Here is a 17,431-nt window from a genome sequence, read left to right on the forward strand (position 1 = left end):
ATTACACAATCTGCAAGTCACTGCTCCCAATGTCTGTACGGTGGAGGAAATCGCCAAGGTGCAGGCTCTACCCTACTACCACCTGCTGAGAAACCATAATGAGAAAGTGAAAACAGAACTATTTTAATTTTTTTTTGCTAATTTATTAAAATGGTAAAAGTAACATTTTCCATGGATTTAAGTATTTAGACCCTTTGTTATGACACTTGACATTTAGCTCTGGGGGCCTCCCATTTCTCTGGATCATCTATGAGATGTTTCTAGACCTTGAATGAAGTCACCTGTTGCAAATTCAGTTGGAAATTCAGTGAAAATTCAGTTGGTTGGACATGATTTGGAAAGAGACAGCTCTGTCTATACAAGGTCTCACAGAGTATCAGAGCAAAAGCCAAGCCTTGAGGCGGAAAGAACTGCCTGTAGAGCTCAGAGACAGGATTGTGTGGAGGCACAGATCTGGAGAAGGAGACAAAAACATTTCTGCTGCACTGAAAGTTCCTAAGAGCACGGTGCTCCATAATTCTTAAATGGAAGAAGTTTGGAACAACCTAGAGCTGGCCATCACACCAAACTAAGTAATCAGAAGAGAAGGGCCGTGGTGAGAGAGAGGCGGCCAAGAACCCAATGATCACTCTGGCTGAGCTCCAAAGATCCTGTATGTAAATGGGAGAAACTTCTGTAACACCCCAGAGTGGTGTTACCACTTCTGCACCCGGCTTCTATCTGTGTCTGCTAACATTAATGTCATCTATGCATTTCATTCCAGGTCCTCCACAGTGTGCATTCCCAATCTGTTTGCAACTGTTATGTTCATATGTAATGTGCCTGGTTCACCAACAGGTGGCAGCAAGTCCCACTTCCTGCAGGAAGGGGGGGGGGGAGTTTGAGTCAGTCTAGCTTACCCCCTGCTAGGGAAAGGTGTGCAGGGCATGTCTCTGCTGGACGTGCCCAAGCCAGCCAGAGCACTCTCTGCTCTGCTGGCCATGGAGGCCAAAGTTTGAAGCATCAGGAGCCAGGAGGAAAGTTCACTGGCATAACCTAGAGTCAGACTACAGTGAAGTGCAGTATACAAGTGCAGTGAAGTGCAGTATACAGAAAAAGCTGAGTTATACAGCCAGCCTGTCTGTACAGCAGATTCAGAGAGAAACAGATGTAGCAGAGTGGAGTTTGCCTGCCAGTTTCATGCTAAAGCCTGCTGGAACCAAGACAAAGCCTGTAAACCGTTTTGTAGAACGTTTATGCAAAGTATGGCTGCCATTGAACTTCATCTCAAGGTCTAGACTCAAGTTATTCTTTTATCCCTCAATCATTCCCTTTATTTATAGCTTCAGAGCGAAAGCCTAGGGTCCAGCAGTATCCAGGTAGGAGCATCGTGACACACATAAAGAGACATTTTAGGCCACAACATACCACTTGGCATTTCCCACACCTGGGACGAGCGATATATAGAGGGACTTTGTGGCAGAGTAGCCAGAAAGAAGCCTCTCCTCAGTAAAAGACACATGAAAGCTGCCTAGAGTTTGCAAAAAAGCACCAAAAGGACTCTCAGGCTGTGAGAAACAAGGTTATCTGGTGTGATGAAACCAAGACTGAACTTTTTGGCATCACTTCTAAGTATCATGTCTGGAGGAAACCAGGCACTGCTCATCACCTGCCCAATACCATCCATACAGTGAAGCATGGTGATGTCAGCATCATGCTGTGGAGGTGTTTTTAAGTGTCTGGAGCAGGGAGACTGGTCAGGGTTGAAGGAAAGCTGAATGGAACAAAGTACAGAGATATTCTCAATGAAAACCTAATGCACAATGCTCTGGACCTCAGACTCGACCAAAGGTTCACCTTCAAACAGGACAATGACCCTAAGCAAACAGCCAAGACAACACAGGAGCAGCTTAGGGACAACTCTCTGAATATCCTTGAGTGGTCCAGCCAGACCCCTGACTCGAACATCTCTGGAGAAACCTGAAAATGGCTGTCCACCGACGGTCCCCATCCAACCTGACATTGCTTAAAAGGATCTGCAGAGAAGAATGGTGGAAAATCCCCAAATGCAGGTGTGGAAACCTTGTGGCATCAACTCCAAGAAGACGGACTGGGGTGTCTAGGGCCCACCAGTAAAATTCATTTTGGGGTCCCACTATAAAGCTACATGCGAATACTAGAAAGAGCAAGACGCTACAATGATTATTACATAATTATAAGGGCCCATGCAGTGACTTCGAGAGGGCAGGTCCCTGGGGGAAAGAGGACATGGATAGCCTGACTTTATATCTAAAAGTCATCTCAGCCACCCAATGTGTCCATAATAATAAACTGGGTGCTTTGTTAAATTATGTGCCCAGGTTTTCATATCAAAATAGGCTGGTTGAGATGCTCTATACTGCCTATCTATATCTAGTGCTGTAAGTCTACTGTGCCATGTGCCACTTGTAAAAGGGTTGACAGACTAGGTGCCCACCTTGCTCAGGGGCCCACCGGGGGATTCACCTGTTCCCCTGTGGGCCAGTCCGAGCCTGGCTGTAATCACTGCCAAAGGGACTTCAACTAAGTCCTGAGTAAAGGGTCTGAATACTTCTGTCAATGCAAGATTTTACTTTTTCCTGTTCAATAAATTATCAAACATTTTTAATATTCTGTTCTCACTTTCTCATTATGGGGGATTAAGGGAAGAATGATCGGGAAAAACAAGGTCTCAATATTAAAAATGTGAAAGGGTCTGAAGACTTTCTGAATGCACTGTAGATAGACAGACAGATAGTCACTGTTCCCGTTTCAGCCCTTGCAGAGTCCCCTGCTGGTCTCTACTTCCTGGTTCTTCTCCGCACACAGGAAATGACCACTCAGCCAATCTCTGGCCACAGGGGTGACCTGCCTCCGCTACTGATTGGCTGAGCGGTCATTTCCTCTGTGTCAAGAAAGACCAGGAACAAGAGTAGTGGAGAATCGGAGGAGGTTTGTCATGTCTCTTTGAGCCTTTACAAAAAGTGACAACCCCTTTAAGGTGTGAAAGGAAAACAATAGAATGGGAGGCAGAGGTAAGGAAAGCGAGAGGGGAGGAAGGAGGAAAACGGGATGTAGAAGACATGGGAGGATAACGAAGGGATGTAAGGAAAGTAAAACTGATACAAGAGAGACATGCAGCACCACTAAACTGGAAATGTACACATTGGGATGCAGGGGATGGAGACTTACCTTATATCCCAGGTAGGTAAGGAGCATTGTTTCCATAAAGCTTATTAACGCAACTAGAACCTGATAAAACACAGAATGAATAGTTACATGATGTAGATACAGATCTGTGTGGGGATGGCTCATATCATGTGTAAGAGAGATATGAAGAGTAATACTGCCCCAAAAGTGACCATATAATTTCACTATACAGCGCCCAAAAAATACCACTATACAGCGTACATATAATACTGGCCCGATAGTGACTATATAATACTACTATATAGTGCTCATATAATATTGCCCCGATAGTGACCACTATACAGCGCCCATAAAATACCACTATACAGCGCCCATATAATACTGCCCCAATAGTGACCATGTAAAACTACTATACAGCGCCCACATAATACTGCCCTGATAGTGACTATATAATACCACTATACAGCACCCATATATTACTGCCCCAATAGAGCCCATATAATACTGCCCCAATAGTGCCCATATAATACTATTATACAGTGCCCATATAACACTGCCCGAATAGTGACCATATGATACTATTATACAGTGCCCATATAACACTGCCCGAATAGTGACCATATAATACCACTATACAGTGCCCATATAATGCTGCCCTAATAGTGACTATATAATACCACCATACAGCAGCCATATAATACTTCTAAGATAATGACTATATAATACCACTATAGAGTGCCCATTTATTACTTCCCCAATAGTGACTATATAATACCACTATACAGTGCCCATATAATACTGCCCTGATAATGACTATATAATACCATTACACAGCGCCCATATAATACTTCCATACAGTAAGCATATGCAGTGGTGCCATACAGTGAACGCATACTTCAGCTAGTCCGTAAGGACCTGGACGAGATCCTTAATGAGTGTCAGGGGATGATGTATGAGCACTAAGATTGTAATTTATAGCCAGACTTACCTGAAGACCCCACAAAGGGACGGGCCTGTTTACCCAAATAATAGGAGTCCTAAAAAAGAAGTAGTGATTGCATTAGTGATGCCCCACTCTTCTCTAGTGCTGTATCCACAGACCGCATGTGACAGTGCGTTACATTTAAAGGGGTTATCCCATTTTGTAGATGGGCGATCACAGGATGTCCTGCTGATGGAACCTCCAGCGATAAGCTGAACAGACATCCTGCAGTGCCACCGCAGGTGAAAAGGAGCATTAAACAGTGCCTACTGAAATCAAAGGGTTAGCTGTGTAATTCATGCATGTGTTGGGTCCTCCAGAGAGGCGCTATACATGAGCCTATGGGGCATCACATGAACTGTCATGGGGCTGGTGTCCTGACCAAAGGGCTTATTGATTGCAGCAGTTTGGAGGAGGGGAGGTCATACATGAGTACAAATGCACCCAATAGCTTATTTCTATTGTCGTCATGACACAAAGAGACCCTTTAAATTTCCATCTCACAGAGAAAAGCTCGCTTAATTTAAAGGCGGTGGGAGTACCTATCATAAAGGAAGACCACACTATGGGGCCCGGCGCTGTTCCTGACAAAAATCCTCATTTTGTGGCAGCAACCACTAGGGGGAGCTCACCGAATAGAGATATAGAGATTTTTTTCAGCTTCCATTTAATTCAGTGGTAACTGTCTAATTTCCTATGCACTGAGCTCCCCCTAGTGGTGGCTGCAGGCTGGCAGTTTTGCAATACATCATGTGAAGAGGATTTAGATATGCATGGGGACTTATTCTGTCACTGACATAAATCCTCATTTTCAGCACCCACCACTAGGGGGAGCTCACCGAATAGAGATTTTTTTTTTTTTTACAGCTTTCACTTAGTTTAATAATAACTGTCAAATTTCCTATGCCCTGAGCTCCCCCTAGTGGTGGCTCCAGGCAGACAGTTTTACAATACAGTATATTATGTGAAGAAGATTTAGACATGGATGAGGGGGATTCATCAATGCATTTATGCCAGTTTTCAGGTGTAAAAAGGGTATTCAGATTGAACTCTATGCTATGGGGCCTAGCGCTGAACTTATTCTGTTCGTGACATAAATCCTCATTTTCAGCACCCACCACAGCTCCGTGCATAGAGATTTTTTTTAACAGTTTTCACTTATTTTAATGGTAACTGTCAAATTTCCTATGAGCCTCCCCTAGTGGTGGCTGCAGGCTGGCAGTTTAGCAATATATCATGTGAAAAGGATTTAGATATGCATGTGGAGGATTTGTCAATGCATTTATGCCATTTTTCAGGTGTAAAAAGGGCATTCATATGCTATGAGGCCTAGCGCTGAACTTATTCTGTTTGTGACATAAATCCTCATTTTCGGCAGCTGCCACTAGGGGGAGCTCTGTGCATAGAGATTTTTCTTACAGCTTTCACTTAGTTTAATGGTAACTGTCAGATTTCCTATGCATTGAGCTCCCCCTAGTGGTGGCTGCAGGCTGGCAGTTTTCAAATATATCATGTGCAGAGGATTTAGATATGCATGAGTTGGATACATCAATGTATTTATGCCTGTTGTCTCCACGTAAAAAAAATTGCAATTTGTCATACAACTCGTTGGGGGAAGGGTGGGGGTTTGGCCCCATACTAAGCTTTGATATGGGGCCCTATGAGCTCTGTCCATGTCCCTGCTTAAAGGGTTCAAATTTAAAGGGTTAAATCTGTCATAGAAAAAACAAAACCGTGATGACCTCATGTATGCCACAAGTCTTACCAATCGAATTTATGCTGAGAAGAGTAGTTCTGTTTGGGGCAGTCCAAGCTGTAATAAAGAAGGTATAATATGATGAGCAGCGCAGAGAAGAGGCGACTCTAAAAATACAGGAACAGCAGGAAGCACAGGGGCTGCCGGAGCGGTGTTACATGAGGTGAGAGATTTCAGGGCAGAGAGAGACAGCTTATAAAGAGAATCCAAAAATAGTGCTGAAAGAGGGCCGCTATGAAATAATGAGCCCAAAAATACAGGAGTTACAAAGGGAGTCCGTAACCCGGGCCGTCCAGTCTTTCGTAAATCAGCCTTAAAGGGATTTTCCAGGAGTACAATACTGATGACCTATCTGATCGGTGGGGGTCTGACTCACAATGTACCAAGTACAGCGCCATACATTGTATAGAGGCTATGCTCGGTATTGCATTTGAATGGGACTGAGCTGCGCTTAGGGCATGTGACCAATGAACTTCACTGAACATCACTGGCCTCGGAATAGGCCGCAGCGCTCACCGGATCACCATGGCCTCTTCAAACAGTCGAACCCCCACGATCAGATATTGATGACCTATGCTGAGGATAGGTAATCTATACTGTTCTTCTAGAATATCCCTTGCCCGCCACACCTTACCTTTTTCAAGCTGTCTGCTTACTGCAGCTCTGACAATCTACTCCTTGCATAGCCCTCTTGGCACGTCTCAAGTGCTGATATGACTCTCTTGATGGAGCTGGAGCCTATCACACTGGCTGAGAGAACTTAGTACTCAAAGTCCGGTGGCTCCACTTAAGCTGGCCAACTTTAGATAAAAGTTGTCCGATCCCACAGATTTTGGCCCACCAGTGTAAGTAACTGTAGCCTGAGAGCCATGTAGACGATCAGTCATGGTCCTGAAGACCCTCTGTCGAGGACTGATAGATTGGAACACTGTAAAGTTGGTCATACAGATAAGATTATGACCGGCCTGTCGAATTCAGCTAAACATGCCATACACTTGTAGTTTCAGTCGACAAAGGGCAAAATAATCTGGCAGATGAGACTTGGGGCAGACAATGGTCTGACAACAATGTTTGGGTATAATTCTAAGATAATGGTGGGCCAAAAATGGTGCAAAATGGCCACGTCTTATGTGTATGGCAGCTAATCCCCGATAAGTGATGAAAGGTCAGTGATCCCAGAGCCCGACGTACTCACCAGTTGACTTTGCCTTCTCTTGGATCATCCAATAATACTCGTATAATGTACAGAAGGCAACTCAGCAACTTTAGAAAGAAGTTAAACAATCTGACCCTCAAACCTGGAAAACACAAAGGTAAAGTAGGCAAAGCTTGCACCAGGGAGCCCCATAGTAGTGCCACCTTGGAAGGGTAGAAACCATATCGTATAGCTCCTGTTCCTGTCTGGGTCACCCTGTGGTGGGAGGGGCAGACTCCATGTTACTTAGCTTCTTCCTCTTTCCCTGTCACCGCATGGTAGGAGGAGCAGACTCCATGTCACATAGCCCCTCCCACTTGTCTAGGTCACCCGGTGGTGAGAGGAGCATATTCCATGTTATATACCCTTATCATTCTGTTGTGTATTAAATACTTACTTGATCTCTGATTTTTAATAAAGAACAGTTTCAGACGTTCCTTGAAGGAGTTCTCATTCACATAAAATTCTACTTGGACCCTAAAAATAGAATTAAAAAAGAGAGAATGTCACCCATGTAATGTCAGGACATAATTTCAAATGCTACTATAACTTAATAAAGGGGGCATTAATGTAGTAACAACCCTAAATCCAGGCCACACTGAAGTCATAAAAAGTTGAGAACTATAACATTAAATCACAGGTCAGATTTTCAATGTCCTAATCCTCTTCTCATGCTAAGTGTAATGCACTTACATGCAAGTCACTTCCCATCGCTAGTGGAGCTTACAACCCAAGGCCTAAAGGCCATCAGAGGGCATGTTATTGACACTCAAAAGGAAAATGTATCCAGCTTGAAGGCCCTTCAAGTTGTCAGAAATGTTTTATTTCACCCTTTCGAATATACAGTCAGGGCTATATTAGCACAAAGGACACATCCTGGGCCTCCTAGAGGTGAAGGCATGAGCATGAATATATGTTGCTGATCCCTCAGAAGTCTAAAGAAGTTCCTCTCCTATCTGCAGCTGTGGTAGGGGATGAGGTGGTGTCTGCAACACTAATCCGAGCTAAATATAAAGATGTTCATAAAAATTAGACTAACAGCACCCAAAATCGCCAATTCAGCAGGACCAGCCGAAGATCTAATGTGTAGTAGGTGTTGGCTGATGGCATTTCAACAGGCCTGGTGCTTTGTCTGCAATGGAAATGAGCACCCATCAGAGGTGTCTGGCAGTAGCTCACTCTCCTGTCCCCACTGAAAACACCTGCACACTCAGCGGACCCAAGGGGTCGGAACATGTACTATTCATTAGACATTGAAAGTGACCCCATACTGTAATAGCAAGGGATGTTTATTGCCCCCACTGCCGTGACATCCACAGTGCCCGAATATCAGTCCCAGTGACACTGCCAAGTTTACTTTTTCACAATCCCACACTTAGGGATCAGGTAGGCTGGGCACTAGAGGTGGAACGGGGTCCCAACTAAATATTTTGTCCAGCAGCCCCCACCAACTTCAATAGTACTTTGCAAACAGACCTTCAGATCATCACAGTGATTCTTACTGAGATAGCAAGAGGTGTTGGTTGCCCACATTGCAGTCCCAGGCTGACTTTTTTACACTCCCATGGTGGCCATCTAGAAGAGTCTCAGAAGCTTTTGGAGTTTTAGACTCCAGACATGTTGAAGGCAACTCTGAGAAGTCAGTTTGTACCCGCTGGCATCTCCTCTCTCCCGGAAGGCAGTCCGTTCCTGTCTGCTTCCTACTGCTCACTCCCTTAGGTCACATGCTCTTTCCCCCAAGTTCTTATAGGGTCAGCCTGCACATGGTCTACTCTGTCCCCATCCAACGGCATCATTCCCTGGGTTATATAGGGCACCTTTCCCTATGGGAAGGTTCCTGAGCTATAGGTTCTTAGCTTGTCTAGTCCTGTGAAGGTTCGCTATTGCATTGTTCTGACCTCTGCCTGTTTACCAGATTGACCTTGTGCTGTCTGTCATAGCTGCCTGATCACTGTATTGGCCCTATGCCACCTGCCCTTACCTACTGCCTGTCCTGACCTTGGCTTGTCCACTGACTACGCTCTTGTTTGTCCTCTTGGTGCCATGGACCGGTGTCTCTTGACCAGCCTGGGTCAGCAGCTTCTGAAGAGAGCCTAATCCTACAGTTAGTGGCTCAATGGCCCCTGCAGTAAAGTCCAGATCCTCATATGGGGGTGAAAGAATGAAAACCAGGGGTCCACCTTGACAACCCCCTCAGGAGTGGCCCCAAACCAAATCCATTCAGTAGGCTCAGTGGGTCCACACCCCATTGTGTTACAGTCTGCTTCTGAAGTGATAAAACCATTACAATTGGCAAAATGAGTAATACCCAACTGGGTACATCTGGTACACAATGAGACTACTTCTTCATCCTACATTTTCCCAGCTTTTGAACCTTTCTTCTACGCTCAATTTCTCTGGCTCCTCTCAGCAGAAACCATCTCTTCTGGCTTTTCAAGCCTTGTTATTCAGCAGGCATTGATTGCCTGCCAGCTTAGCAGCATCATCTGTACATCCTTCATCTCCTTTAAATAACCCTACTTCAAAATAAATTATTGCGGCGTATTGTACTCGCATAATCCCTTGTCTTGCCACACAAAAAAAATAAAAATCCTCGAATTGAAGCTGATACTGAACTTCTGGCGGCTAAATCCATTAGAAGTCATTAGTCTTTGCTACGACTTCTAGATCTATTAGACACCCTCAATGCAGTTGACCCTTCTGGATGACCCTTCATCTTCTGACCCGAGAGGCTCTGTTTAACTAGACTTCTTGATTTGTAATGTAGACTGTCTGTGTCTCGCGGGGTTGGCACTGGCTATACCAAGTGCAGTGTCTATGGCAACCCCCTGTTCTTCACCCTTTAAGTGATTCTACATTTTAAGAAACACTTTTTCTTGTGTAATATAGAATGGTATTATGAGCAATTTCCCGATATCTACCTTTTACTAAGATGTCACAGAGCAAAGTGGCAGAGAGCAGGAAAATTTAATTCCCTACTGCCATCGGCAGATCTCATTACCAGGGCCCATATTTTGTAAATCAGAGGTGATAACCTCCTGACATCCAGCATCTGGGACAATTGTCCCTCCACCACCTTGGCCTTGGTTCTTATTTTCACTTGGGCACACTGGACAAATCAATAAGATGTAATAGGTTATTGATGACTATAAGTAAGTGATTGGCGCCAAAGTCTCCTGCAAATCAGGTTGTCTTCTGCTAGACCTGTAGGGCCAACTATTGTGTGGGCATTGGTAGATCATCTGGTTCGCTGTTGGGCCATTTCGACGTCCCCCTTCTTTCTATGCTTCTCTTTGAAGAAATGTAATGAGTCGTCCTGGTACTCTACAGTATAATGTATCTCAAAGGGAGAGTTCACATCACCGTTCTTCTGATCCGTCAGAAGAACAGGAATTAAAGAAAGAAAGAAAAAAAAAAGGATTTGAATGATTTCCGTCTGAGATCAGTTTTTTTAGAGGGGAAAAAAGTACTGCATGCAGCACAAATCAGAAGAACGGAAAAATAATGGTGATGTGAATGCTTCCTTAGTTAATGATCTCAAAGTCTCCTCAACGTTTCATAAATGGTCACTTATACGTACGAGAGCGCCAGCTGCTCCCTCGCCAGTCCCCAGTGTTCATATCTTTCTTCAATTTGGAAGTCAGCGTGTTTATTAAGAAGCATCTATTGCTTCTACCTCCTACTAACAAGCCCAGACCTGGTCACTCAGTCTTTCAATCAACCTCCAGCCTGGCCATATTTTTCTCTATCTTGATGTTTTCTTCATCTTCTGGTCCACAGTGCAATCCACACAACAAAAAAATCCATATTTTCCCATCACGTTCTCTGCTTCCAGTGCTATTGCGTGTGAGACAATCACCTTAGAAGAAGATGAAGGGTTGTGTAAGCTGTCAGTGGGTTTGGGTTCCCTTTGCAGAGTATTTTGCCACAGATGTACGTTAGAGAAGTCTCTGACTGTTTGTGAGTGGTAATCTCTGTACAAGCAATGGTAGAAAGCTGAACTCACTAATATCCCTAGGTTGTGGTACCATTTGTATGTGAAAATCCAGTGAGGAGAATACAACGGAGATGCTTTGGTAATTTATTGAATTTAAATTGAGCAAAACAGATAGAGGAAATTAGAGGATACTAGAGGACATTACAGGTCAAAACAAAATGCTCTCACCAGCTCTGAGTCTGCTGCAGAAAAGGAAGCCACAGGAACAGAGCACAGGATGTGATGTCACAGAAAGGGAGGAGTAGAACAGAGAGCAAAGGCAATGGAATTTACATAATACATTTCAGGAAACCTATAACAAGAATGACCACAGGCTGGCAGCATTACCTAACATGATAATGATATAATAACACAAGCACACTCCCCATCTGAAATCCTAGGATTTCACACTATATACTAACATGAATGTCCATATGATGTTCAAAGAAAATACTGGAACCTGAAAAACAAAAGGCAATAAAGAAAACACAGTAAACTAGAATGGGTGGACAGGAACAGTCCAATGTCTCGAATTTTAGGAATAGTCTGGAGATGGACGACTAAATGGAAGAAAAGTTCTTACAAGGTTCCTCAAGGTAGATTAAATAATTTCTCAACGGGTAACAATCTCAGATGCAGGCCTGATGAAGGACTTGGGATCGCCTTGTTTTGCGATGGTCACTCCCACCTTACGTACCTTGCCATCTTCATTGGTGAAGATTTTTGAAATGAGACCCATAGGCCAGGAATTTCTTTCCACCTTCTGGTCTTTCTAGAGAACAAGATCTCCTATTTGTAAGTTTGGCTTGACCTGCTGCCACTTCCTACGTCCTTAAAGAAGGGTTAAGTACTCCTTTTTCCACCTGCTCCAGAAACAGTTGGACAGATGTTGAACATGTTTCCACCGTTTCTGATATAGGTTACCAGAAGAAGACTCTTCAGGTGGATTAGGAATAGATCCAAACTTCTGAATGAGAAGGGTTGCTGGAGTGAGAATGGCAGGGGATTCTGGATCCATAGATACAGATACAAGGGGTCTTGCATTGACAATAGCAGATACCTCAGCTAGGAAGGTAATCAAAGTCTCATGGGTGAGCCTTGATAAGCTTGAGTCCTTAAGCATACAGTTTAATATTTTGCGGGTGATGCCTATAATTCTTTCCCAAACTCTGACTCGCCATCAGAGGCAGCCCTGCGTAGGCCATATGTAGCAACAGCAGGTGAAGGACTGTTACTGAACACGTTCACCTTCATGCAGTATTCAACCATTTCCTTGCTGGTGTAATTTTTTTTCTGTGGTCTTGCCGTACGATAAAGCAATGGAACATTTGTTCAATGTCTGCAGTAATGGAAACTGGCTCCTTTCTGAATCTCATTAGTACTCCTACCAGATTATTGGTCAGGTTTGGACTGGTGAGAACGACGTCGTTCAAAGATACGCCATTATGTTTGGCACTTGAGTCGAGTACCACTCTTATCTGGTTTGGTTTCCATGGGTGATATACTCCAAAGGAGGGAAGGTACCAGCATTCTTCATGCTCTTGCAAAGGTGGAGCCGGCTCTGCATGGTCATTGTGAAATATCTTTTCCATGAAGGCCACAAAATGATTTTTCATTTCGGGTTTGTTTTTTTTAACATACTGTATGTTGCAAGGAGATGAATCTGGATAGTGCCTGTTCCCGGTTGTCAGGAAGTCTGGATCTTACAGCACGGAAAGGTAAAGGTGCAACCCAGTGGTTAGATGCATCTTTGAATAATCCATTGTCCATTATTTTAATAAACTCTTTGTCATCTATGGACAAGGCCAATCTGTTGTCCTCTGGTGTTGTACAAAACACTGATCATCCTAAAGGGTAGGAATGATATCTGGTGCCTTAAGGAGGTTAGAAAGCTTTTCCTTTACCTCGTAATGATAAACAATTGGCTTAAAGCGAGTTGTGCGACCATTTTTGAGCACAAAAGTTTTGAAGGAGTTCACTTGAGATGGTTTGTGACTCTTATTTATACATACATTGCCCACAATTACCCAGCCTAAATCGAGTCTCTGTGCATATGGGGTGTTGTCAGGACCGTTGCATTGTTGCCACACCTTGTGGACTCTCAGAATGTCTTTCCCGAGCAAGAGTAGGACGTCAGCATTCATGTCCATAGGAGAAATCTCATTAGCTAGATGTTTTAAGTGGGAATGATGGTATGCAGCTTCTGGAGTATGAATTTCATCTTTCATTGGGTATCTGGTCGCATTCAGTTAATGTTGGCAAGAGTATATGAACATTCCCTTTAATGGAGGAGATAGGGTATCTAGTGGCCCTTCTGCCATAAGTCTCTACACGACCAGAAAAAGTGTTTAGGGTGTATGGTGTTGCTTCTGCCGTTATGCCAAAGATCTCAAAGAATTTAGGTTTCGCCAGAGACCTATTGCTTTGTTCATCTATAATGGCATACATTCTGGTGGCCTTTTTATATTGCCGTTCTGGGTAGACGTTGACCAAACACTTTTGCACAGCACTTGGAACCAGTCTCTTTGCCACATATTTCCATACAGGAAGAGGAGACAGTCGTAGCTAGCTTTTGAGCAAGTGGCTCCCCGCCATGAAGTGTGATGGTGTTGGTTGCGGCTTGAGGTAGTGCGTTGTCTAGGGGCAAAGTAGGATGCATTGCTGTAACATGCCTGTCACTGTTGCATTCTGCACACCTGATTATAGCTTTACAGTCTTTTGCCATATTACTTGACGAAGCACAACACTTGTAACACACTCCAAGCTCTTTGAGTGTCTCTCTGCGTTCTTGCAAAGTCTTTGCCCTGAGCCCACGACATTCTTTTAAAGGATGACGTCTTTTGTGGATAGGGCACATGTGATTAGGGTCCCTTTCTTTAAGGACGGGGGTGTCCTTCCTAGTAGTGGAGGTTGTAATAAGTGGGACGTTTGTTTTCCTAACGGATACTGTTAAGTCTCTACGTTTACTTGTTGTGTTGTCATACCTTGAGCATGATGATGAAGCAGGTAGAGTGGATTCTGTAAAGTCAAAGCTGGGATCATTCTTCTTCCGAGCTTGGTCACTGATGAAGAGGGAAAAGACACATTGTGTTCTCTCTTGTATCTGGAGCCCTGGTCTGCCCATTTTTCTTGCATGCCGTGTGGTAGTTTCAATACAATTGGATTGACACCATGGGCAGTATCAAGGTAACTCGGTCCTGGCAGATGTGGGTCCATTTTAGCCAATCCTAATTCCTTTAGCAGGTCGCTCAGATCCTGGAGCTTGCGATTGTCCTTGCTAGTTATCTTTGGGAAGGCTTGAAGTCTCTTGAATAAGGCGCTTTCTATAGCTTCAGAACTGCCATAGGTCTGTTCAAGTCTCTTCCATGCTGCAGCGAGACCTTCCTCTGAGTGGCCTGCATGAACTGCTCTTAATGTCTTTACGTGTTGAGCTGATTCTGGGCCTAACCAGTTCATAAGCAAGTCAAGTTCTTCCTTGGCAGTGACGTTAAAGTCGCTGATTACTGCTTTAAAGGTCGATTTCCAGGCTCTATAGTTTTCAGCATGGTCATCATACTTTGAGAGACTAATGTATATCAGCTCCCTGCACATCATGTATCTGGCAAAGTCCGACATATCTGATCTCCCATTCCTTGTTGCTGGATTGCATTGTGGTGTCTCTGGGGCATGTAGATGCTCTGGCTTATAAGGCTTAGATTGATCAGGACAGAATGATGTGGCATAAGGATTAAGCTGCGGTTTAGTCTCTGGAGGATCAGCTGGCTCGACGCTAGAAATTACCTTGTTATTGGTGGGTGACGATATCTGGTGCTCTGTGGATTCACCCAGTTGGTGATTTAGAAAGTGGTGTTGGTACATGCGATTTAGCAGGGGGAGCAGGCGATGCCTTAACACATATCTGGCAGTGCGGTCAGCTGGGTCTTTCACTTCTCCTGGGATGAAACAGTCTAGGTCGGAGCCTTGCCCTAATGTTTGCTTGAAGACCTTCAGTTTAGCTAAGGTAGCTGCTTCTTCCCTTTCTGTTTGGAGAATTATTAGTTGGGCTTCTGTCTCTGCCTCCATCTTCCCCATTTCTGCTTTCTTCTTTGCTATTTCTGCTCTCTTATTTGCCATCTCAGCCTCCATTTCTGCTCTCTTCTTTGTGATCTTAGGCTCCTTCTTAGCAAAGGAACTTCTTACACTAGCTTCTTCTGATTCTGCCCGGATCTCTATAAGCTTGTCATGTAACGCCGACCTTCCGGAACGACAGGTTTTGAAAGATAAAATCGTATATTTGGTTGAAGTTGATCGATGGGATCTCACTTCTTGTAAGTGTGCGATGCGGAGTTCTGTCTTACTCTTAGTGTCTTGTACTAAGGCATCCTTCTCTTGGAGGAGATTCTTTCTCTCTCTCAACTCTTCTGAGGCATCATCAAAATCGGAGTCGCTCAGGAAAGTGATGTACTTTGCAGACAGTCGCTGATAGCGGACATAGGTGTTCGTTAAATGATTCAACGCTGTGGTTGACTTTGGTGCATCACTGTTATAGCGTGAAAGAGCTGCTATATAGTGTTCAGTTTTTTGCCATAAATCATTAAAATTGTCACTGAACTCTTCTTTGGTTGCCTCAAAGTTCTCTCTAATCTTTTGTGTTGGTTTGATAACACGTTTAGATCGTACAGTTTGTTGTTCAGTGAACATGGACTCCTGCTTCCTGAATATCTGAGTTTTTGGGAGTAGGGTGAGTTCCCTTGACCGAGAAATCCAAGGAGCCTCTTGTGGACATGTTATTCCTGTTTTAGTGGTACTGTCTCTTTAAGAAAGGATTTCCGCTTACTCGCTGTGCTTATAAAGCCACGTGCATGTAATATGGCGGACAGCTCTCAGCTTGCTTGTAGACTGCGTGTAGACCTGCAAAGACTGTAGATTTAGCTTTCATTTTCACTATTCTGCCACAGATGTACGTTAGAGAAGTCTCTGACTGGTTGTGAGTGGTAATCTCTGTACAAGCAATGGTAGAAAGATGAACTCACTAATATCCCTTAGGTCGTGGTACCATGCATGTGATAATCCAGTGAGGACAATACAATGGAGATGCTTTGGTAATTTATTGAGTTTACCTTGAGCAAAACAGATAGAGGAAATTAGAGGATACTAGAGGACATTAGAGGTCAAAACGAAATGCTCTCACCAGCTCTGAGTCTGCTGCAGGAAAGGAAACGACAGGAACAGAGCACAGGATGTGATGTCACAGAAAGGGAGGAGTAGATCAGAGGGCAAAGGCAATGGAATTTACATAATACATTTGAGGAAACCTATAACGAGAATGACCACAGGGTGGCAGCATTACCCAACATGATAATGATATAATAACACAAACAGCCATTTATCTAAATGGAAGAAATAAATGCTGGGACAGCACACAGAGATCCAGCTGATGAAGGGACTATTACAGGCAATGCTCCCTGAGAAAGTGATAGGGAGAGAGCAGAGCCTCTAGGTGTAACGGTAACGCCCCCATTGCTCCTAGAGGCTCAGTTGCATACATAAAACATCACTTTTCTCAGCAATGTGGGCACGTATGAACATGGGACCAGCGCAGATGCCTTCAGCTGAGAAGTCAGCCAGTTTCATAGGTACAGATCTGCTGGCAGATGCCCTTTAAATTCAGCAAGGGTGCTCTGTACTGCCTTTGATATAAGTTGCTCGGTAAACCAGGTGCCCTTGTCCTTATGGCTGGTTACTTCTCGTACTCTCTGCATGCTGTTCACATGTTCTCCCTCAGGAACCGTTCTGCGTTAGCTGCACCGACTGGAACAACTGTACTCCTCAGCTTTCTGCCTGGACTAAAACTCTCCTTTCTCTGGTGGTCCTGACCAAGGATCTGATGCCCGCTAGTGGGGTTAGATGTTACAGCAGCAGCTCTGTTTGTTACATCCCCTAAGGGCCTACTTACTTGACTTTAGATGTCGCGGACCCACTTGCAGCTTAGCTTCTAGGTGGTGGCTGTCTGCACATTGCAACAAGAAGAAGGGTCATGTCCCATCTTTAAACCTCCGGCCTGCAAACTGCAGCGCTGCCTCCCATTGAAAACAATAGGAAGCAGACGCCACACAGCCACCAAAATTCCACCGGCAATTTCCGTCATGTGAACCGTAATAGCATTTATCCAACATCTGAACATACTTTGGATCCTCTCTGTGGCCCCTAGAGTCACATGTTCATGTATGATCTGGAGCTGGACCCCCGGAGTGTCTTTTAGAAGGTAGGACCCCAGTGCGGTGATGTGAATTTCACATATTTCTCCACTTATCTCCCTCTTTTACCAGTTATCTCTTCTTCACGGATTATTGGCGGCAGAATATGCGCCATATCCCGGCCAATCAGCTGTCTACG

At 44.3% G+C, this 17,431-nt stretch overlaps 1 protein-coding gene across 1 annotated transcript in view; it reads right to left on the reverse strand.

The window, feature by feature from the left end:
* Nucleotides 1–17,431, reverse strand: part of LOC120986405 (potassium channel subfamily T member 2-like) — a 160,958-nt gene that overhangs the window by 97,444 nt on the left and 46,083 nt on the right. The window contains exons 2-6 of the mRNA XM_040414957.1: nucleotides 7,478–7,557; nucleotides 7,081–7,183; nucleotides 5,895–5,942; nucleotides 4,136–4,184; nucleotides 3,190–3,249 (exon numbers count right to left, since the gene is read on the reverse strand). Coding sequence (XP_040270891.1) covers nucleotides 3,190–3,249; nucleotides 4,136–4,184; nucleotides 5,895–5,942; nucleotides 7,081–7,183; nucleotides 7,478–7,557 — 340 coding nt within the window. The remainder of the gene's footprint in view (nucleotides 1–3,189; nucleotides 3,250–4,135; nucleotides 4,185–5,894; nucleotides 5,943–7,080; nucleotides 7,184–7,477; nucleotides 7,558–17,431) is intronic.

This window comes from Bufo bufo, chromosome 1 (genome assembly GCF_905171765.1).
Source record: "Bufo bufo chromosome 1, aBufBuf1.1, whole genome shotgun sequence".
NCBI classification, from domain to species: Eukaryota; Metazoa; Chordata; class Amphibia; order Anura; family Bufonidae; genus Bufo; species Bufo bufo.